The 23,982-nt window shown below is 40.3% G+C and overlaps 1 protein-coding gene across 3 annotated transcripts in view; it reads left to right on the top strand.

The window, feature by feature from the left end:
- Positions 1–23,982, top strand: part of SLCO5A1 (solute carrier organic anion transporter family member 5A1) — a 287,931-nt gene that overhangs the window by 214,790 nt on the left and 49,159 nt on the right. For 2 of the 3 annotated variants that reach the window (XM_059874428.1, XM_010812085.4), the window contains one exon: positions 10,714–10,878. The exons of the other annotated variant lie outside the window; for it this stretch is intronic. In XM_059874428.1, the coding sequence (XP_059730411.1) occupies positions 10,714–10,878 (165 nt within the window). The remainder of the gene's footprint in view (positions 1–10,713; positions 10,879–23,982) is intronic. 3 annotated transcript variants of the gene reach the window in all.

The following is a 23,982-nucleotide window of genomic DNA, read 5'->3' as shown; positions in this document are numbered from 1 at the left end:
GCTTTAATGAAACTCGTCTCGATTGAGTAGTGGAGAGGTTTGAGCAGCCTTTGGCAGGCCTTCCATTGCTGCTGCTGCTGCTAAGTCGCTTCAGTCGTGTCCGACTCTGTGCGACCCCATAGACAGAAGCCCACCAGGCTCCTTTGTCCCTGGGATTCTCCAGGCAAGAACACTGGAGTGGGTCGCCATTTCCTTCTCCAATGCATGAAAGTGAAAAGCGAAAGAGAAGTCTCTCGGTCGTGTCCGACTCCTAGCGACCCCATGGACTGCAGCCTACCAGGCTCCTCCATCCATGGGATTTTCCAGGCAAGAGTACTGGAGTGGGGTGCCATTGCCTTCTCCGAGGCCCTCCATTAGGTCCTGTTAAATTAGGGAGAGAAGGGAGTGGAGTGGAAGGAGGGGGACAAGGTAGAAAGCTATGGACAGAGCTCCAGAGAGGTGATGGCGGTTTTGCCTAGTAGAGATGGAAAGGACAGCAGCCTGCTAAACTAAGTTTTTCTTTGTTGGTGTTTGTTTGTTTGTTGGCCTCACCGCATGACATGCAGGATCAGGGATTGAACCCATGCCCCCTGCAGTGGAAGCCCAAAGCCCTAACTATTGGACCACCAGGGAATTTCCTCCTTGTCCCCTTTCAGTTGTTTTCAACTCTGCAGTCAAAAGGATCCTGTTAAAGTGCCGCTCCTGGGCTCAAAGCTTCTGTGGTTTCCCAATCTAACCCCTGGTTACCTGCTTGAGGCCATTTCTTTCCTGCAGTTGGATTCTGCTTCAACCCTATTGGGCTCATCACTGTTGCTCGAGTATACCAAGCACACGCTCACCTCTGGACAGCTGTTCTTGCCGTTCCTGTGCTGGGAGTTTTCTCCATAAGGCCCCTCACTTCCTTCAGGGTATTACTCAAACAATCCCTTTCTAATGAAGCCTTACCCAGCCACCCTATTTAAAAATTTCTACCTTTTCCTCCAAAGCTTCTTACCTCTTTCTTTCCTTAATTTTTCTCCTTGGCACTGATCACTTATCTAACATACTCTATGTTTTACTTATTGATCATCTTGGTAAGCTCCACAAAGGCAAGGTTTTCTTTTTTTTTTAATTGGTCCATCATGTTCTCTGATGAATTCCCACTGTCTAGTAGATACTCAGTAAATATTTGATGAATAAATTAATGAATGATGAAAATGGAGGGAAGAAGTTGTGTGTATAGGATATGGCAATTGCTATGGGAATTATGGGCTTGCCAGGTGTCGCAGTGGTAAAGAATCCGCCTGCAACGAAAGAGATGCAGGTTCAATCCCTGGCTTGGGATGATCCTCTGGAGGAGGAAATGGCAACCCACTCCAGTTTTCTTGCCTGGGAAATCCCGTGAGCAGGGGAGCCTAGTGGGCTACAGTCCATGGGGTCGCAAAGAATCCAGCGCACTGAACACACTTGCACGGACTCATGGAATGATGGGAATGGAGGTATCCAAGATGGTTTCAGGGTTTCAAGCTCAGATGGCGGAGAGAGGAGTAAAGGGGCGGAATGAATGAATTCTGAGTGTGAGTTGCCCAAGAACGTCCAGAACTGTTGCATGTGTCTCTTTGCTCTGTGGTTGAAACCTAATATAGCATGGGATATGTTAGAGGCAATACTAGACTCAAAGAGGGATCACCAGTAGCCATGTGCCTGGACTAAGCCATCTTAGCCTCTTGTATTTTGCCTTAGCTTTTTTGCTGACTTTAACTTTATTTTTAGGTTTGCAGCTCTTATTAAAAGCTGTTATCTGAATTCCCTGTATTTGCCATAGGAGCATTGCTCTGAGTGCTTTATACAAAACTCTATTTCTAGAGAACAGTGAGAACAGAGGTTCTCAAACTTAGTCTACCTAGGAAGCATCATGAGGGCTTCATAGAGCTCAGGGTGCTAGACCGAGGTGTGACCTGAGAATGTGACCTGAGAATCTGCATTTTGACAAGTTTCCAGGTGATGCTGTTGCAGATGGTCCAGGGACCACGCTGTTAGAATCTAGTGCTTTAGAACATGGAGCAAAGCTTTGTTTCTTAGGAGAAAATTAGGATGTTTCTGTTAACGATGATTATACAACTTTGTGCTTTTGTGGCCAGGAAACCAAGGGTCAAATTTGAAGCCCAGAAAGAATCTTTTTGCTGGCTTTGATGTGCTGTTCTGTTTATATCTTATTTCTTTTTTTCAAGGAAATATGATGCATTTCTTTTTATTTTTTTATTGAAGTGTAGGGCTTCCCTGGTAGCTCAGCTGGCAAAGAATCTACCTGCAATGCAGGAGACCCCAGTTCAATGCCTGGGTCGAGAAGATCCTCTGGAGAAGGGATAGGCTACCCATTCCAGTATTCATGGATTTCCCTGATGGCTCAGATGGTAAAGAATCCACCTGCAATTCGGGAGACTTGGGTTCAATCCCTGGGTTGGGAAGATCCCCTGGAGGAGGGCATGGCGACCCACTCCATTATTCTTGCCTGGTGAATCCCCATGGGCAGAGGAGCCTGGCAGGCTACAGTTCATGGGGTCACAGAGTCACATGACTGAGTGACTAAACACAGCATTGCACAGAACTTCCCCGATGGGTCAGAGGGTAAAAATCCCCCTGTATTGTAGGAGACACAGGAGGTGTGGCTTCAATTCCTGGGTCGGGAAGATCCCCTGGAGGAGGGCATGGCAACCCACTCTGTATTGTTGCCTAAAAAATCCTGTGGACAGAGGAGCCTGACAGTCTATAGTCCAAAGAGTCACAAAAAGTCAGACAAAACTGAGCACACATAGTTAATTTACAATATTGATTGAGTTTTGGATGTGGAACATAGTGATATAGCATTTTTATGCTTTATACTTCATTTAAAGTTATTAGAAAACAGTAGCTATATTCCCTGTGCTGTATAATATATGCCTGTGGCTTGTTTATTTTATACATGTGTGTGCATAGTTGCTTAGTTTTGTCTAACTCTTTGTGACCCCATGGACTGTAGCCTGCCAGGCTTCTCTCTGTCCATGGGGATTCTCCAGGCAAGAATACTGGAGTGGGTTGCCATGCCCTCCTCCAGGGGATCTTCCCCACCCAGGGCTGGAACCCATGTCTCCTGTTTTGCAGGCTGATTCTTTACCGCTGAACCACCAAGGAAGCCCATGTTATACATAGTAGTTGTATTTCTTAATCCCTTACCTCTATCTTGCCCCCACCCCTTTCCTCTTCTCACTGGTAACCCATGGTTTGTTTATGTGAGTCTGTTTCTGGTTTGCGATATGCATTTTTTTACTTTTTAGATTACACACATAAGTGATTACAGAGTGTTTGTCTTTCTTTGTCTAACATTTCACTAAGCATAATACTCTCTAGGTCCATCATGTTGCAGATGGCAGAATCCGATTCTTTCTCATGCTGTGTAGGGTTCCATTGTAAACATATGCCACATCTTCTTTATCCATTCATTTCATCTTCTCTAGAATTCTTTGTTTAATTTCTCTTTTACGTTTATTTTGTTGTACCTTCAGCTTAGAAGGCAAAAGGTAAATGGTAACAGCCATGGCAAAGAATTCCTAAAAAAGAGCACACTTAAAATACTCAGTGCCAATTAACTGTGGGACTGTAACCAAAAGTGGGATCTGTCTGCTTGTCACTCAAAGATCAGTTTGGTGATCTTAAAGAGGCCAGTTTGGTGAAAAGGAAAGTTTGCTTTATTTTGGATGCTGGCAACAGGGAAGACGGCTGGATGCTTGTCCAAATTCGACTCCTCCACCCTGACAATCAGGGGGCAAAAGCTTTTATAGGTGGAGGGAGGGGGCTACATGTAGAAAAGCACAGTCAGCTCTGACGCTCATCTTGAAATTGGTCATCAGTGGTCTGATCAGCGTCATCTTGGTTGTAAGGAACAGTGAATCTTCAGTTCCAGGGTTGGTTGGTTTCTATTTCCTTGAGGCCAGTTATTGGAATTAGGGCAGTTAATGTCATGGCTGTAGTTTGGTCATCATGCAGTTTACTTCTTAGACCTGGTGGGGGTTTCAGTATCTATAAGACAGTTCACAGGATAAGGCTCAGAATATTATCCCTAGCCCTTGAGAAGGAACTAAAGATCCTTGACTATGCTTATGACTACATTATTAGTATTTGCTTTCCTTTGACTGTTTTCCTTTGTTTCTGCATTTTCTCACTTCTCCAATTAAACTTAGTCTTTGGCTAAAGTTTTTTCACAGACAAAAGGCAGGCAGAGGACATGGGAGGGGGCCAGAAGGACCGCAGGGTCCTGCTCTATTTCAGGACTAATGTCCATCAGAGTAGTGTCTACTTTGAAATATATATATAAATACTCATTAGATTTAAGCAAGCAGGATTGTACTATGGCTAGTAATCACTTATAATGTATTTTGGGTCCTGGTGGCTGCTGTTTCTATTCATGGTCAGCAGGTTAGTGGTTCAGGAGCTCAATGTGCTCTCATACTGGAGCACATTTGCTGATGGTCAAAAACTGACAAACCTGGGCTTTCCTGGTGGCTCAGTGGTAAAGAATCCACCTGCCAGTGCAGGAGACATGGGGCCAGGAAGATCCCACATACCAAAGAGCAACTAAGCCCATGCACCACAACTACTGAGCCTGTGCTCTAGAGCCTGTGCTTGGAAACAAGAGAAGTCATCGCGATGGGAAGACCCCACACCGCAACTAGAGAGTAGTTCCCACTCCCCACAACTAGAGAAAAGCTGGTGCAGCAACAAAGACTCAGCACAGCCAAAATATTAATAAATAATTTTAAAAAAACAGTTAAGGTGGTCAATTAAAAAAAAAAAAGAAATCTATCAATACCTGCTGCCTCATTGTACTGTGCACTGTGAGGCATTGGAGAACAGTAGGTGTGGTGTCTGAAGGAAAGTTACAGGGCTCAAAATAGCCTGGAGTTAAAACTCCCCTCCGGGTCCTCCCCACCATTCTATGCAAAACAAAGAACTCTCTCACCAAAAAAATCGACACTAGGTTGATTACGCTCAGCTCCCAGCTGGTCCAGCCTCTGGCCAATCTCCAAAATTCCTTGCCCCAAACATTTAAGAGATAACTACTCTGAACAACCCTGGAGAAGAACAGGCCCCCTTAAGACAGTAGCTTTCCACATACATGCCTATATATACTTAGTCTTTTCTTGGGTAAGGGCAGCAGCTTAGTAATCTGACTGCTGCCCCTTCTCACCTCATTTAACGTGATCTGTTCCATTGGAGAAGGCAATGGCAACCCACTCCAGTACTCTTGCCTGGAGAATCCCATGGACGCAGGAGCCTGGTGGGCTGCCGTCTACGGGGTCGCACAGAGTCGGACACAACTGAAGCGACTTAGCTAGCTTAGCTATTCCTGTAAAGTGCCGGTCTCAGTCTTGTTCTTTTTCTGAACCTTGCCTTCTCCAACTCCGTACCCTACAGTGTCTGCACTTGCTAAGGCTGTCCCTGGCAGCTTCCATAAGAATCCAAGCACACCATGTAGCTCAGATTTTCTGAAACTTTGACTAATGGTCAAGGGATTACCTTTGATGCAAGGTCAAGGGGAGGGACCACATCAAATTTGTTGTAGCATAGCCCTGTGGTGAGAATCCCTGGTGGTTCAGATGGTAAAGACTCCTCCTGCAATGCAGGAGATCTGGCTCAGACAGATCCCCTGGCGAAGGAAATGAATGGCAACCCACTCCAGTATTCTTGCCTGGAGAATCCCATGGACAGGAGCCTGGCGGCCTCCAGTCCATGGGATCACTGAGAGGCAGATACGATGGACAGACTAACAAACAGCCCTGTGGTGACTGGAGTTTAGCACCTGAGTCCAGGTGTGGGTACTGGCTGGCTGGGTTACCTGCACTGCCATTGAGGTGCATGTGGGAACCAGCAAGGGATCTGCCAGTGATAGCAGCACTTCTCAAAGTGATTTCTAAGTCTTGTCTACCTTGTATTATATTCTCTTGAATTTTGGAGGTTTGTATTAAGTTTTATTTCTATAGTACTGCTGTTAAAGGCATTTCTAGTTTTAGTGTCAGATTGTCCTTGTAAGTGAATTTGTAAGAGTTCCTAGCATTCAGTGATCAAAAAAATGATAATTACTACCATTAGTTAGTCCCTCTATCATTCTTTTTTAAAAAATTATTTATGTTTTGGCTGTGTTGGGTCTTTGTTTCAGCGTGCAGGCTCAGTAGTTGTGGTGCATGGGCTTAGTTGTCCTGCAGCATGTAGGATCTTAGTTCCTTGACCAGGAGTCGCACCCGGGTCCCCTGCTTTGGAAGATGGTTTCTTAATCACTAGAGCACCAGGGAAGTCCCTCCATCATTCTTTTTACCGAATCTTTGATTTTACCATGACACAGTTATAAATGACACCAAAAAACTTATCTAAGATATATTAGCATAAAAATTAATATTTGGCTGCAAATTGATAGATCCAGCAGCTTCTTTGCTAACTTTGCTTTTGAAACTTTGTAAAATAATTTTGAATTACAATAAAAGCCACAGAAATAACACACAGAACTCCTGGGTTCCCTGAGCCCCAGTTCCCCGATTGTTAATGTTTCTGACAGATTTGTGAAGTTACTGACCCCCAGTACTTCACTGTGTCCTAAGTCAAGGATACTCTATTGCAGGACCACAGGGCAGCCATGGAAATCAGGGAATTAACATTAATCCAGTGCTACCATCTAGACCGTAGGCCCCATTCAAATTTTGCCTGTTATCCCTACATTGGACTTTATGTCCAAACCAATCTGCCATCACAGATTGTATTAATATTTAGTTGTGGTGTTTTGGTCCGTCAATTTGGATCAGTTCCTCATCTACCCTAATATTTTATGACCTTGATCTTTTAAAAAATTGTAAGCCAGTAACTTTATAGAATTTGGGTTTGATGATGTTGCCTCCTGATCTATGCTCGTTTGTAGACACAGAAAAGATGCTGTCTCAGTGTCTTCACAGAAGCCACACAATGTTAATCTGCCCTGTTACCAGTTGTGTAAACTCTCCTATCTTGAATGGGATTGGATCTGCCAGGCCCCTGCACTCCAAAATTACCAAGTATATTGCATTTTTAAATCAATAAGTAAATTATAGGTACTCTGTGAGAAAGTACTTCGAGGTGGTATAAAGACAGTTGGGGCTTCCCTGGTAGCTGAGCTGGCAAAGAATCTGCCTGCAGTGCAGGAGACCACGGTTTGATTCCAGGGTTGGGAAGATCCTCTGGAGAAGGGATAAGCTACCCACTCCAGTATTCATGGGCTTTCCTGATGGCTCACACAGTAAAGAATCTGCCTGCCATGCAGGAGACCTTGGTTCAATCCCTGGTTTGGGAAGATCCCCTGGAGGGGAGGGTATGACTACCCACTCCAGTATTCTTGATTGGAGAATCCCATGGACAGAGGGACCTGGCAGGCTACAGTTCAGGGTGTCGCAAAGAGTCAGACACGACTGAGCAACTAAGTACAAATACAGCTGATTCTTGTTATTTGTGGTAGTTTTGTTCTGTAAAGTTGTGGTAAACACTGTGTTAGAGAATGCTGAAGCATTGCTCTGGGGGAAATCTGGGTTAACTTTGCATCACAATATAATCATCAATCAATATATAACCTTGTGTTTCTGTTGAAAGACACCTTATTTAATATAGGTTGTTTCATTAATATTGAACCCACAGCCAATAATAGTATAACTCATGCCTGAAGGAAGCTCATTCCATCCAGTTGGTGATGGACAAGGAAGCCTGGCATGCTGCAGTCCATGGGGTAGCAAAGAGTCTTTCAGTCGGAGTGACTGAACTGAACTGAATTGAAGGAAGCTTAAGTAACACATGAATTAATAATTTCTCCAAGGACTTTGGGGTGGCTCAGTGATAAAGAATCTGCCAAGCAGGAGAATCTGGTTCAGTCCCTGGGTCAGGAAATTGCCTTGAAGAAGGAAACGGCAACCCATTTCAGTATTGCCTAGGAAAGCCCATTGACAGAGGAGTCTGCAGTCCATGGTGTCGCGAGAGTTGGACACAACTTAGCAACTAACCGCCAACTGCCGAGGACTTCTGGTTCCTTTTAGTGGAAAGTGGCATCTAGAAACCAAGAACTGGGTGCTAGGTGGGTTCATTGCTACCAGTATGTCACTACTTCTGTCTTGTTAGATAGGAAATGTGTGTTTGTACACACAAACACACACACATCTATTATCTATCATATCTGTCTATCTAGATAACCAGCCCCACCAGACAAAGACAGTCCTGGAGATCTGCACCGCCTACCCCCGTCACCCCCTGCAGGGCATGTAGTTTGAAAGTTTACCTGTGGCGGATTCATTTTGATGTTTGGCAGAGCTAATACAATTATGTAAAGTTTAAAAATAAAATAAAATAAAATAATAAAAAAAAAATAAAAGAAACTGATATTCTCCCAAAAACAAAAAAAAAACAAACAAAAAAAAAAAAAGAAAGTTTAGTTCAAACAATAGGGGAGGAGGAAGGTGGAAGAAAAAAGGAAACTAGCTTAGAGTAGTTCAGAGTCTGAATGTTTGCTAAATTCTTCTTAAGTAATAGGTTTTTTTTTTTTTAATAAAAGAGAGAAAAACATGACATGTATTTTTAGTTAGCTTTGAAATTAGAAGGCTATTTTATCATGCTAAATGGGTATACAAGAAAAATCAGTTTTTCTTACAAAAAACTAGTATCTTAAAATATTCATGTTATACATATGTTATCTTCTTGGGTTTGCAAGGTTTATTGTATATTTTCCCAGATGTTTTAGATTCAACATGTTGGCTTTTAATTTACCATTTAGTTTAATTTGAATCTTTAAATGTCCATGGGAAAAAAAAAATCTTCTTAACTTTCTAATTTTTAATTCTGGAGAATGCATTTTGATTTGCAGTATTTATAAGAGAATATTGGATAATTTTATGAAATATTTTATATTTTTTTCTGGTGTGTTTACCTATGTTAAAAAAATAAAGTATGCATCTTAATTTTACTTTTAAAATATTTATTTAAACTTTAAGCAATTAAATTATGATATAGAACATTAAAGTCAGTTTGCATTTCAAAATGATAATAAACAGTCTTGACTAAGTCTTAAATTCTAGTGAATAGGCTACGAATTATAACTTTAATAATGCTATTGCTGGTTAGTAGCTTCAGTTGTGTCCAACTCTGTGCAACCTCATGGGCTGTAGCCCACTAGGCTTCTCTGACCATGTGATTCTCCAAGGCAAGAATACTGGAGTGCGTTGCCATGCTCTCCTCCAGAGGATCTTCCCGACTCAGGGGTTGAACATGGGTCTCCTGCATTGCAGGCGATTCTTTACCACTGAGCCATCAGGGAAGCTTTAATAATAGCTGTTGCTTAATTTTTAGGAAATTATTTTATTATATTGTAGCATAAGGAGATAACTGTTCTAATAACTGAGAAACTCTGTATCTCAAAAGTAAGGCAGCTTACCTTTTCTATGAAGATGTATAAAGATCATGCACATGTGGGTTAACTCACATTACAAATATGCAAAAAATACAAAAGCATACACTCAAGAATCTTTTCTTGTTTCTCTTTCCCAGTCTTATTCCTGTTTACAGAATTTCTCGGTATTATATATTTTGAAACGTATGCATTCAACCATATGTAAACTCATTGTTTTCATTTGTTTTTACTTAAATATTATACACACACACACACATGTATGTATATGGGCTTCCCAGGAGGCACTAGTAGTAGAGAACCTGCCTGCCAATGCATGAGACGCAAGAGATGCAGGTTCAATCCAAGTCCAGAAGATCATCTGGAGAAAGGAATGGTCACCCACTCTAGTATTCTTGCCTGGAAAATCCTATGGACAGAGGAGCCTGGCGGACTGCAGTCCAAAGGGTCACGACTGAGTAACTAACATCACCAACCCAACACCATTGATGAACATTTAGTTTTTTCTCCTAAATTTTTGCTTTTATAAACCATGGTGCAATGAAACTGAACATGCATCTTGAAGCATATATATGACAGTTTTTGTGAAATAAATGCCTAGATTCAAGTGAGCCTTTTCTCTTTTCCTTGAGAGGCAGCTGGACAGGTACAGAGCCCCACCTCTGGACTGTCTGGCTCCTTCGGATATCATTTCTGTTTGTTCCTCAATCCAAAGTCCCTGGAAATATCTGACTTGGTGACCTTATCTCTTCTACCCTTCTAATTGTATTAATTCCTGTTTCTTAATGAGACGGGAAGAACAGATGTCCAGTAGCATGTACCAGTTCCTCTGCTCTGGGCGTTTGCCATGTCAGGCCAGAGAGCGGGCATGTCAGAAGTGCATTTACTCAGAGAAGTGTTAGTTGGGCGAAGCGAAAACGATTAATTTAGGGCTATATTGCAGGTACTTCACACATTTAATAGTCTTCAGGGTCTTAACAAAGATTAACATTGTTTAATCAATAAAAAAAAATGCGGTTCATTTATTCTAAGCAGTTTTTGAAACAGAAGTCATAGGTTGCCTCCTTCTTAGAAGGATATTTGTGTATGGGTATGTTTTTAGCATCTTTGTTAAATTTCCTTATCCTAGTTGAACAATTAAAAAAAAAAAACACCCAAGTCTATTTAATAAAGGGGATGAATTCTAATCATTCATCAGGTTTTCCTATATTGCTGAATGGCTATTTCCAGTTCATTTCAAAAGCAGTTCAATTTTCTTTTTCTTTTCCATCCCTTGTTTATAACATTCATTTGTCATTTTTGTCATTTTGTAGACCTACCAAGAGCAGCTGTCAGGATCTTAAGCAACATGACATTCCTTTTTGTGAGTTTGTCATACACAGCTGAGAGTGCCATTGTAACTGCTTTCATTACCTTCATCCCCAAGTTCATCGAGTCACAGTTTGGTATTCCAGCTTCCAATGCCAGCATCTACACTGGTAAGGCACTGCCATTAGAACTCCTTGAAACCATGATCATTTTTGACCACTAAGCTAAAATGCAATGAGTGAAGACAAAGTTCGTTCTAACATTAAAGTGTTAAAATTCAAGTTCATGAACAGCAACCTTCCCCCTTCAGATTTTAGGAGGCGGAAGTCTTTGAATGTTTTCTCTTTGATTCAGACTGTGTTACTGTGTGACATTTTTACCAACTGTGTTTTGGAAAAGGGAGAACTTTTCATACTTGTGTTTTTAAGATTCTCAGTTTGAAAGAATAAAATAGGCAAAGTGTTCAAACTTAAACCTGAACAAATCTTTTTATGGGTTGACATGAGTCTGACAGTGTTCAATTGAAAAAATTTGATAGTCTGAAATAGAGATCAATTTCATGGTATCAGGATTTTCCCTTCATAAATGTGAATAGATTTTAATTCTATTACTGGAGGTACTTCAAGTTAGAAAGGAAATCTATAAATTTTGTCTCAGGTGATGTTTTATGTTTGAGAAAATTGATTTTTAGAAGATTTTGGTACAAGGACCCATAGTATCCAGTGATCAGATCTTTCTTTTCACAGTAAATTGGGTTCTCAGTAATGTGGGAACATGAATTCTCAGATATTGGGATTTTCAGTGTATTATACCATAGAATATTATGCGTATTTCCTTAGTAGTTTCAAAGGTGATCAAATAACTGTACCTAAGGCTTTATTTATTAATAAAGTGCATTTAAGCAGTTAAGTGGAGAATTGCAAGAACTTTACTGATGGCCTTGGCTCCCACTTTCTCCTCCATGTCCACATTCAAACCCAGCAAGCTTGGATTAAATTAACAGACAAAGTTATATTATTTGTAGAAAGAGCCGTTGACTTGAATTATTTGAGTAATCATTTTGTTCCCTATTTCACTTTGCCCATAAAAAAACATGCATATTGAGTTGTAGGCCCATCATAACAAATCTTTTTATAAAGAATATACTTCTTTGAACCTTGTAATTGTCACCTATAATTTTTTTTTCTGTTGGTTTTAAAGAAATATATGTTTTCCTTACATTAGGGTAAAATTTACAGATTACATTGCAATTTGGTTTTCAGATATCCTGAACATTCCATTTCTAGTTTAATTCCTACTCTAACTCTGGCGGGCTGTAGTCCATAGAGTCGCAAAGAGTTGGACACTACCGAAGTGACTGAGCACACCTTCATCCTTTGTCTTTTTTAAAAAAAATAATTGATTAATTATTGGCTGTGTTGGGTCTTTGTCACAGTGTGGTTGGGCTTAATTGCCCCAGGGCATGTGGGATCTTAGTTCCCTGACCAGGGATCAAACCCACGTCCCCTCCAATGGAAGGTGGATTTTTAACCACTGGACCTCCAGGGAAGTCCCTACACTAACCTTTGTTGAGCAACAATTCTGGGATAGGGAAACCATGAGTGGTCTCGTAGTTAGATCTGAAGCTATGTAACTGTCAAATGTAATCTCAGCATTTCCCACTCTGTGTTTAAGTATTAAAGGTGTTACTGGAAAGAAGGTTCATAGTCAAATAAATTTAGGGCTTGCTGAATTAAAATACTACAGAGTTCTTTGCTGTAGGACTTTTCATAATGCTAAGAACCCTTGGAGGAGGAAATGGCAACCCACTCCAGTATTTTTGCCTGGGAAATCCCAAGGAGCCTGGTGGGCTACAGTCTATGGGGTTGCAAAAGAGTCAGACTTGAAACTTAGCAATTATACAACAGCAATATACCAATGTGCATTGTGAACTCCCAAAGGAAGTTTCCGAGTATGGTCTCTCCCACATGTAGTTGACCATGGAATCTGGCTTTGTTTTTTTTTAAGGCATTCATTCTCATGAACAGTGTTTCCCGGGGCACATACCAGGAAATACTGCCCTTCTAAGTGACGAGGGAGCAGAGATGTCTAGATCATCCCATTTTCCTCCAGATGGACCATTTTGATCTCAAGGTCCAGTGATGAGCTGGGTTGGAACTGATGCACGTTGAGTGTATATTGACCAAGGCCATCTCTTAATTACTGGTCTAGTCAGAGGCTAGATAGATAACTTCTGTGGAGAAATAGAATACAGGGGTGTTTGGTTGCAGAGTTCCACAGTGGTATGTGGTCAAGGCAGTGGTCACTGAATGTGACCACCTGGGTAAAGAGGGTATAATAACTAAATCATGAAATTTGTTCATCCTGTGTTTTAATATCTGGGTTAAAGGAGCAGTATCACACTGTGCCAGTGCCACTCTGGTTTCATCAACAGCAAGTTTTTTGTTTTTTTTATCATTACCAATGCAGTTTATACAATGTTTGGTAGTCTTTGGTATTTTGATAAAAGGCCTTTCTAGCTCACATACTTTTTCCTTCTTTTCCAGACAGATAAAAAATAATAATAATTAAGAAGGTATCCTGGAGAAGGGAATGGCAACCCACTCCAGTATTCTTGCCTGGGAAATGCTATGGACAGAGGAGCCTGGCAGGCTACAGACCATAGGGGTCACAAAGAGTCAGACCTGACTGAGTATTAATTTCTGCACTTTCAAGAGATACTCAGACTGATTAGAATAGTGGATGGCTTGTCATTACAATAAGGCTAAACAGGGCTGAGAATTCTTTTTAAAACTCATCTTGACTTTTTAAATTTGTAAGGATTGAATCCTTCTTACTCTCCAAGCAGAGATCTGTATTTTTTAAGAACTTGTTTAATCTTTTGTATTTAAACCCCTTTCCATGCATATAAGTAACTTGGAGAATGAAGAAATGTATCTAAAGGTGAATCTAAAAGTAGTTTTGATTTCTCCTCTGACAAAGTTTGCAAGTTAAAGTTCTTTTTTCATTAAAAAAAAACTTCCTCGCCCCCTCCATAGCAATTTGTTTTGTTGTGTTATGTAGTGGAGGTGAGGCTCCATACATGTATCAAAAGACTGCTTTTGCTCACTTGCCCCCTTGCATAGTCATTGAACACTCTGAGTACTACGGCACTGTGCTCTGTGTGTGTGTGTGAGCAGGTAGGGGGAAATACAAAGACTCAAACTTGAACCTTAAGTTTCTTATAGATCTGGGAAGAGAGAGAGTGAGCTTATGCAATAAGTTTAGAAAAAGCTGTTTAAATAAATCAATGGAAGCTTTGGGTTAGTGTGAGTTGCATTTCATGGAGGAGAAATGGCTTTTAACCAGGCTTTATTTACTTATTTGGCTGTGGTTAGTCTTCACTCCTGCACGGGCTCTTCTCTAATTGCAGCAAGCGGGAGCTCCTTGCTTGCGAGCAGGCACTTCTCTCTAGTTGTAGTGCCTGGCTTCTCATTGCAGGGGCTTCTCTTGTTGCAGAGCGTGGGCTCTGGGGCACCAGGGCTTCAGTAGTTGCGGCTCCCTGGCTCTACAGCACAGGCTCAGTAGTTGTGATGCTCAGTACATGCTCCTCGGCATGTAGGGTTCTGGACCAGGGATTGAACCCGAGTCTCCTTCACTGGCAGTTGGATTCTTTACTACTTAAGGTCCATCCCCTTATCCCCCCACTGCTGCAGGGCAATGGTGGTATCTAAGGTGGCTAATACCTTTACTCTCAAGCTGCTAATTCACTGACTTTGGGCTGTCAAGTGTTTCTCTCTAGGTATGTTTCTAATCTAGAAAACAATAATTTGGACTGGAATGAACTTGATGACTTCTTCCTGCTCCAAAATCTTAGATGAAATAATTTTCCCAAGGCCACATGTACCAAATAAACTTATTCTTATATTCCTGTAGAGTCATGTGGTTTTCTTACAAGGGAAATAGTTAATAAGCAATTCATCACTGGGGTATTTTTAGTAATGTTGTATCACCACAAACTTTGACTATGTCCAGCATCCTTTGATCTCTTTTTCTTTGCTATGGGCAATCAGAGGTAGTCCATGAATTTCTCTTGGAATTCCATCTGTCACTTAACTCAATGCATGATTTTAGCCAAGTCACTTAACTGCCCTCGCTTGTAAATGAGTTTCTCATTTGTAAAATGTGAGCGATCCTCTCCCAAACCTACTAACAAAAGTTAAATGAGATAATGATATCTTAAATAATTTGCCATATAGTCATAGATGATCAGTAAAACCTTGGCATGTTGTAAGATCCTGTTGAATTTAAATCCCCATGAAGAGTTTTGTTAGATTTTCTGATTTAAAACAAACTGTGTTAGTCTAATTTAGAGTGGCAATTCGAGGGCATTTTGTTAAATCTCATCTGATAGGAGGAGTAATACATTCAAATGAAATTATATGGAGTGACTATTTTTGGTCCTGATATAGGAATAAAGTGGTAGAAACCTTCTAGGGCAGGAGATGGGCAGAAGATGCTGAGGAGGGAAATTCATGGTGTAATGCATCTTGAATCCATTTTCCTATCTCTGTCTCTCAGTCTCTGTCTCTCTCCTCTTTCTCTGTCTCTCTTTTTCTTAATATTTATTTTTATTTCTTGGCTGTGCTGGGTCTCAGTTGTGGCTTGCAGGATCTAGTTCCCTGACTAGGGCTCGAACCGAGGCCCCCTGCATTGGGCGCTTGGCGTCTTAGCCACTGAACCACAAGGAAAGTCTTTCTGTCTCTTTGAATTTCTCTAAATCAATTTACCAAATGACCAGCCTCCTGTTTGGCCAGTTCTCCAAGTGACCATTATTTCTTTTGTGATTCATTAGCTTCATTTACCTGGAGAAGGAAATGGCAACCCACTCCAGTGTTCTTGCCTGGAGAATCCCAGGGACAGGGGAGCCTGGTGGGCTTCCGTCTGTGGGGTCGCATAGAGTCAGACATGACTGAAGCAACTTAGCAGCAGCAGCAGCAGCAGCAGCAGCAGCAGCTTTATTTACCAATTATCAGAGTCAAAAATTTTATTCTAGCAAATTTGTATAGTGACCAGTAAATTTAAGAAAACGTAGTGAATGCATGGCTTTTTATATGTTTGTTGTGCTTTAATCCACTGCAGTCATTATTCTTTTTGATGTTCCAGTTGTGCAGTCCTTGGGCTCTGGGAGTCCCTTCAAGTTAGCATCTGTATATCCTTTGGAACAACCTCAGTAGTCTTTATGGTTTTCTGCCCTAGACCTGGGATCAGTCACACTTCTCCAAGGAGTCCTGGTTCCTTTTAGAATAAATGATCTTTGGATGTCACCCTCTAAGCACTGGGTGATCATTGGTACAAGTTGTTGTTTGTAGGCCTTTTTTTTTTTTTTTTTTTTTTAAATAAAAAGAGGAAAGCAAATCATGAAGCTATGTAATATTTCTGCTTCAGTTATTAAGAATACAAGTTGACACTTCTTTAATACATACTTTTGCTCTAGTATTGAAAATCTTTCTTCCTAATGACTTTTATATAATTACTTTATCCATATGTGTATGTGTGTGAGCATGAGTTTGTGTATAATGGTTTCAAATCATCTATCAGTATTATTACCATGAAATATGAAACACGGTTTTAGGTGTCTTTGTGTTTTTTTCTGTCCGTAGGCTATCTGTTAGGGATTTGCAAAATACTGTGGCCTAAAGTTATTTGAAATAATTCTTCTCTGTTTGGTTATGGCCACAACCTGATATGCTGTGGAAATTATATGCTTTAATTTGTTTTTAGTTTTTTAGGATTTCTTTATTTTTTTAGTTTTAAATGAAACAATTTTAATTTTTTTTAATTGTTTGAAAGCTGCTTTACAGTTTTGTGTTGGTTTCTGCCATAGAACAGTGAGAAACAGTCATAATTATATATATATATATATATATATCCCTTCCCTCCCTCACCTCCCCTCCCCTCATCCTGCCTCTCTCGGGCATCACTGAGCACCAGACTGGGCTCCTTGTGTTATTTAGCAGCTTCCCACTAGCTATCTGTTTTACACATGACTGTGTATATATGTCAATACTACTTTCCCAGTTCATCCTACCCTCTCCTTTCCTCACCGTGCCCACAAGTCTGTTCTCTACTAGGTTCATCAGTACCGTTTTTCTAGATTCCATATATATGCATAAATGGCAACCCACTCCACTTTTTTTACCTAGAGAATCCCACGGACAGAGGAGCCTGGTGGGCTACAGTCCATCATGGAGTCGCAAAAAGTCGGACACGACTGAGTGACTAATACTTTTTTTTTTTTTTTTCGATTTTTAAGTTAAATTTGTTTTTTTAAATTATGGAAGACATTTATATGATTTGAAAGTCAAAACCATACAATGAAGGACATTCAGAGAAGCTTCTTCTATGGGTCTGACACTGTGCCAGTTGCTGGAAACACTATGATGAGAACACAGAGGGATCCCACCCTCAAGGACCTTACACTATAGTGACCCCAATGGGCTGCGTGTGTTCCCAGACAAGTTCCTTAACTTTTATGAGAGTTACAGGTTGTGATGATTAAATGAGGGCATGTAGATGGTGTGCTTAGCACTGTGGCTGCAAAGTAGCTTTTATTAGTAAGTTCAATGCCCACTTTATGAGGGCTTCCCAGGTTGGCACAGTGGTAAAGAACCCGCCTGCCAAAGCAGAAGACACAAGGGACTCTGGTTCGATCCCTGGACCAGGAATGTCCCCTGCAGTAGGAAATGGCTCTAGTATTCTCACATGGAAAATTCCATGGACAGAGGAACCTGGCGGGCTACAGTCCATGGGTTAGCAAAAGAGTCAGACACACCTTAGCGACTAAACAAAAACAACAACAAGCGTTAACCTCTCCAGTCCTCAGTCTCATCTTGGGAATAAGGGGTGTAATGAGACCACCTTTCACCAAAGATCAACTGACTGACACCCCACTGTCTCCTCCACACAAAGTCCTCTGATCTTTGTGAGCAACTTCTTTTTTTAGGCATTCAAGTTAGTGTCTTGCCATTTCACTTTGGATGTATGTAATATCTTTTCCTGGCCCTTTAAATTTCTTTTATAGATATACTGATTTTTTTTCCCTCCTTTGGTGCATGTGACAGAACTGATGTTGAATTGCCACACTTTTTGCTTTTTTTGGAGGGACTGTTGAAGAGTAAGGTAGGTTGATGATTAAATTTCTCCTTTTAAAAACTCCAGACATTTTTACTGAGTGGGTCCTGTAAAAGTTCATACCCTGCTGAAGTGAGGTGATCCCCACTCACTTTGTAGTGAGTCAACATCTTAGAAGAGAAAAGTGATGGATTTTGGAGTCATAGGTCTGGGTTCAAGACCTGCCTCTGCCATTTATTCACCATGTAACCTTGGGTGAGTTAACTAATTTCTCTAGCCTCAGTTTTACTAGCTGTGAATCATAGCTATTTAATAGCTGGTGTAATCACAGCTATTTAACAGGGCTTTTGAAATTTTAAAAAGTTTAAAAGGGACTTGCTAAGTGTAAAAAGCAACATAAATATTAATAATGAGAACGACCCTGGATTTCATCTCCATTTATCAAGTATTTCGTTCTCCTCAATTGGACAGGAGAGCCAGGATTGTTATTATTTTAATATGTATTTATTTGGCTGTGTTGGGTCTTAGTTGTGGCACATGGGCTCTTTGCTGTGGTGTGTGGGTTACTCTAGTTGTGGCTTGAAAACTCGAGAGCCCGTGGGTTCAGTAGTTGTGACTCGTGGGCTTAGATGCCCCATGGTATGTGGGATCTTAGTTCCCCGACCAAGGATCAAACCTATGTCCCCTGCACTGGAAGATGGATTCTTAACCACTGGACTACCAGAGAAGTCCCAGAACCAGGATTATTACTGAAAAAGATGAGGAGGAGAGGAAAGTAGAGGCTGGAGTATAATATGGCTTGTTTTGTTGATAGATAAATAAAAGGTACAGGCACTAATTCAAGGATCCATGGCCTCGTGGGTAGTGACAACTGGGGCTGGAGACAAACTGTCCTAACACCCAGCTCTTGCCACAATTTCTCATTTCCTCTGAGATGCTGTTAACGTGTAAAAATCATGTCCAGACCTAGTGAATATCTTGGCCCTTAAGTATAACCAGGATATAGTTACTACCGCACAGACAGGAAATAACTTATTCTTTTCAACGAAACAATGAGACATGGGCTTTGACATTATTAGAAGTTGGAGTACTGTCCTTTTGTAACCTGAACCGTCTCATCACGGACCACAGAAAATTTGCTTTGCTGCCAGGTTCAACTTCCCATTATGGCATCTTTCCATTGGCCAGAGGGTAGAACATGGGCTTATTTGCATTTGTTACTATTAGATGGGTTAGATTTCAGGCTAATAGTTAATTTTTTTTCAAGTCATTGTATTGAAATTTTTCTTGTATCTCCATTTGCAATAAAGATGAATATAATTCCTGTTGGTTTTTTGATTAAAAAATATATCTAAAAACATAGGTGCATACATACCTTACCTGAGCAAAGAACAATTCATGTATAATTGTTTTATGTACAGTAAGGCAATATTATTTCATTCCATTTAGCCTAAATTTTCTTGAAATATATTCTATGGATATACCAAACCCTTTTGGAAATGCAGTTGAATTTGGTGGACTCGTTCGGTTATGGAACAGCTGTGTAAACGTCCATATCTTTTGATAAAATTTTCCAGTAGAACATCTGTTTTTGTGACATTGCAAATTTTTTTTTAATTATTCTTCTTTCTACCTTGTTCTTAGAGATAGTTATTCATGTAATCAATGGGTATGTATATGAGCAAACTGTCAATTTGTACTTAACTTTTTTTTTTTTAATGAAGTCATTGGCATTAACTTCACTGGGCAAAGCATTCTGCACAATAACTGAAGATTTTTAGGGAGTATAAAAATTTTTAGGGAGTTTAAAATAATTAAGGAAGCAACTTTACAGTTGCCTCAAGTATATTCTTGCCTGGAAAATCCTATGGACAGAGGAGCCTGGTAGGCTGCAGTCCATGGGGTCACTAAGAGTCAGACAGGACTGAGCAACTTCACTTTCACTTTTCACTTTCCTGCATTGGAGAAGGAAATGGCAACCCATTCCAGTGTTCTTGCCTAGAGAGTCCCAGGGACGGGGCAGCCTGGTGGGCTGCCGTCTGTGGGGTTGCACAGAGTTGGACACAACTGAAGTGACTTAGTAGCAGCAGCAGCAGCAGTAAGTATTGTAGAAGCATCAGGTGCAATTCTAGTGCTGATAGCTAATAGTAGATAAGTCTTTGTTTTTAGATCAGATTCCCAAGAATCTTAGAACAATGTATCAATAGAAACTTTGTGTTCATGTAAAATATCTGCCCAGTGGAGAATTTTACCTTATGGTACATGCTCCCAGCCCATCTTAGGGTCAGAACCTTTAAGAACAAAGGGTCATTATCAGGAGGTATATAGCAATCTCTGCTGCAACTTCCAATTCTGTGGTTCTGTGATAACAAACAAAAAACCCAAATAATTATTTCATATTATATGGGAATAATTTTGAAAATGTTAGTAAGCTCTAAAACACATGCTAGTAAATATTAATACTAAAACACAGTGTTCTTGTCTGCTCTAACAGGCTAAAACTTGAGTTGCACCTGTTAAATTGCCTTCTTTTAAAAATTCTCTCCACTTCTCCATCTTTAATGGTTGTCTTCGCTTTCCACCCAGTTGTCTAAGATGTCAGCTACTCCTCTCCAGTTTTCAGTAAAAAATGAGTTTATTTGGCATGTGCTTTGTGTGTGCCTGTGTGTGCTCAGTCGCTCAGTTGTGTCCAACTCTGCAACCCCATGGACTGTAGCCTGTCAGGCTCCTTTGTCCATGGGATTTCCAGGCAAAAATACTGGAGTAGGTTGCCATTTCCTTCTCTAGGGCGTCTTCCCTACCCAGGAATCAAACCTGCATCTCCCGTGGCTCCTGCATTGGCAGGCGGATTCTTTATCACTGCGCTACCTGGGAAACCCAGGTGCCTTGCATATCCTTCATTTTGGTGAAAAGAAAAATGTGAAAAGATCCAGGGCTACCTTTGAACCTGGTGGAGCACTCCTGGCTATTAGTTGGAAGATACATTGCACTGATTGTTGCTACACTGTATTTTTCCTTTGCTGGTTCACTTGTATCATTTGGGGTGAAATTTAAAGTATTTATTGCATTTTTTTATTCCTTTAGCTTTTGAGATCTATTGTTGCCTTCCAAAGAGAAGCTGTTTTAAAATGTGTGATTTTATTATTCATAATCAAGAGTAGATAAGGTCTGAACAAGGAGGGAAAGAGACTAGTGTTTTGCTGAGAGATTTAGACTCATTGGTTGGTGGGGCTTGTCATTGCAATAGGAAGGTACATAAGAACTATGTCGTCTGTTTCTTCTCTATTGCTTTCTACTCAGTGGCTAGTTTTATAAAGTTGATTTATTGATGGACTTTTAAAAATGGAATTGCATATTTTATTTTATGTTTCTACTTTTGGTTGCACCAGGTCTTCACTGCTGCTCATGGCTTTTCTCTGGTTGCAGCGCACAGGCTTCGTATTGTGGTGGCGCCTTTTGTGGTGGCGCACAGGCTGTGAAGTGCATGGGCTCAGTAGTTGTGGCGTGCGGGCTTAGTTGCCCTGAGGCGTGTAAAATCTTCACGGACCAGGGATCAAATCCATGTCCCCTGCTTTGGCAGGCAGAGTTTTATCCGCTGTACCACCAGGGAAGTCCATTAATGGGTCTTCTGAAGCCTAAATTCTCAATAACAGTAGGTTTGATGTCCTCCAAAGATACTAGAAGATTGTTAGATTACTAGGCTATGTTTTCACTCATTAAACTTATTTTGTGGATTTTATTACCTGTGGAAATATTCATGTCATTTGAAACAAAGAAGCACTTTAGGTTAAAAGAGAGCAGTATGTAGCATACTGGTTACGATTTCCATCTCAACTGTCCCTGCTTTGCCCAAAGTTCTTATATTTTTGGCTTAAGCTATCTCATTCAGCAAACAAGCTAGTTAATTTTTGAATTTTAAATTTTGATTAATTTTTGAATTTTCTTCTAAGTGTAAAATGTCCTGATCTCTTATTATCTTCACAAACTTATTTTGATGGCTAGATGAAAACAGTGTGTAATTGGGCGATCATTTATTCTCTGCATGCTGCACTTCCTTTCCTCTAGGTTTTTGCTCAAATGGCCCCTTGTCAATGAGACCTTATCCAGTATACCCCATTTAAAAATGCAGCTCCTCTCTCAGGACTCCTGATTTTCCTTGTTAGGCTGGACACTTTTCTCTGTGGTGCGTTTTATGTTCCAACACTCACTACAATTTCCTTTGTTATTGGTGTATTGTTTATTGTCTCTTTTCCTCACGGTAGATTATCGGCTCCATGCAGGCAGGTTTTTTTGTCAGCTTATTCACTGTGTATCTTCAGAATCTAGAACAGAGCCCAAACACAGTGTATACTCAGTAACTCTTTTCTATTAAATTAAATATACGTTTTAAAAATTATATGTTTTTATGAGCTTTCTGAGGGTTATACCAACATAAATAACACAGAAATGAATTTTAACTCAACCACTGTTGAAATGATTGGAGGTTTAAAAACAATACAATAAAGGGCATCTACAAAAAATCTACAGCTGACATTATACTTAGTAGTGAGACTGCATGCCTTCCTCTTAAGATCAGGAACAAGACCAGGATGTCTGCTCTTGGCACTTCTATTCATCACTGCACTGGGGATTCTAGCCAGAAAAGCTGGGTAAGAGAATGAAATTAAAGGTATTCAGATTCAAAAGAAAGATGTAAAACTATCTTTATTTACAGATTAGCCAGTCTTGTATAGAAAAGATCTTAGAGTACACTAAAAGTTATTAGAACTAGTAAATGAGTTTAGTGAGGTTGCAAGATACGAGACTAATACAGAAATACCTCAGAGATATTGTGGGTTAGGATCTGCAGTTAAGCGAATATTGCAATAAAGCAAGCCATGCGAAGTTTTTTTGGTTTCTCAGTGCATAGAAAAATTATATTTACAGTGTGAAAAAAAGTGAAAGTTAGTCACTCACTCGTGTCTGACTCTTTGCAACCCCATGGACTCCAGCCCACCAGGCTCCTCTACCCATGGAATTCTCCAGGCAAGAATAATGAAGTGGGTTGCCATTCCCTTTTTCAAAGGATCTTCCCAACCCAGGGATCAAATCCAGGTCCTCCAGCATTGCAGGCAGATTCTTTATTGTCTGAGCCACCAGGGAAGCCTCTATTTACACTGTACTGGAGTCTATTAAGGACTTCCCTGGTGGTTCAGATGGTAGAGAATCTGCCTTCAGTCAGGAGACTTGCAATAGGATTACATCTAAAAATAATATACATCCCTTAATTATTATTGCTGAAAATGCTGACCATCATCTGAGCCTTCAGCAAGTCATAATCTTTTTGCTGGTAGAAGGTTTGAAATGTCGGGAGAATTATAAAATGTGATGCAGAGAGACACAAAGTGAACAAATACTGTTGAAAAATAGTGCTGATAAATTTACTCGACTCATGGTTGCCACAAACCTTCAATTTATAAAAAGCGCAATGCCTGCAAAGTGCAATAAAACAAGGTATGTCTGTATGCAAACATCAATTGTATTTCTATACACTAGCAGTGAACAAAAATGAAATTAAGGAAACAGTTGTATTTATACTAGCAAGAAAGAATGAAATACTTAGATTTCATTAGATTTAACAAAAAGAGGTGCAAAACTTGTATTCTGAAACCCACAAAATATTCTTATATTCTGAAATCCACAAAATAGCCATAAAAATTAAAGAAGACCTAAATAGATAGAAAGACATCTCATGTTCATGAATTAAAATATAATGTTATTAGGATGGCCATACTCCGCCAATAAATTCAACACAGTCCTCATCAAAATTCCAGGGGGCTTCTTTGAAAAAATTGACAAGGTGATCTTAAAATTCATTTAGAAATGCAAGTGACCTAGAATAGCCAAAACAATCTTGACAAAGAACAAAGTCAGAGCACCTAGACTTCTTGATTACAAAACTTAAGAAAAAGCAGATGGTTGGATGGCTTCACCGACTCAATGGATGTGAATCTGAGCAAACTCCGGGAGATAGTAATGGACAGAGGAGCCTGGCATGTGGCAGTCCCTGGGTTCACAAAGAGTCAGACACGACTGAGCAACTGAACAACAGCAAATGCTTTACTGAGGCAGTATAGTTAGCTCCTTGTGTGGCAGATGATTACATTTTTAGTATTTATTTA

Source organism: Bos taurus, chromosome 14 (genome assembly GCF_002263795.3).
Source record: "Bos taurus isolate L1 Dominette 01449 registration number 42190680 breed Hereford chromosome 14, ARS-UCD2.0, whole genome shotgun sequence".
Taxonomy (NCBI): domain Eukaryota; kingdom Metazoa; phylum Chordata; class Mammalia; order Artiodactyla; family Bovidae; genus Bos; species Bos taurus.
Note: the sequence above shows the minus strand (reverse complement) of the source record. Positions and strands in the feature narration are given on the sequence as shown.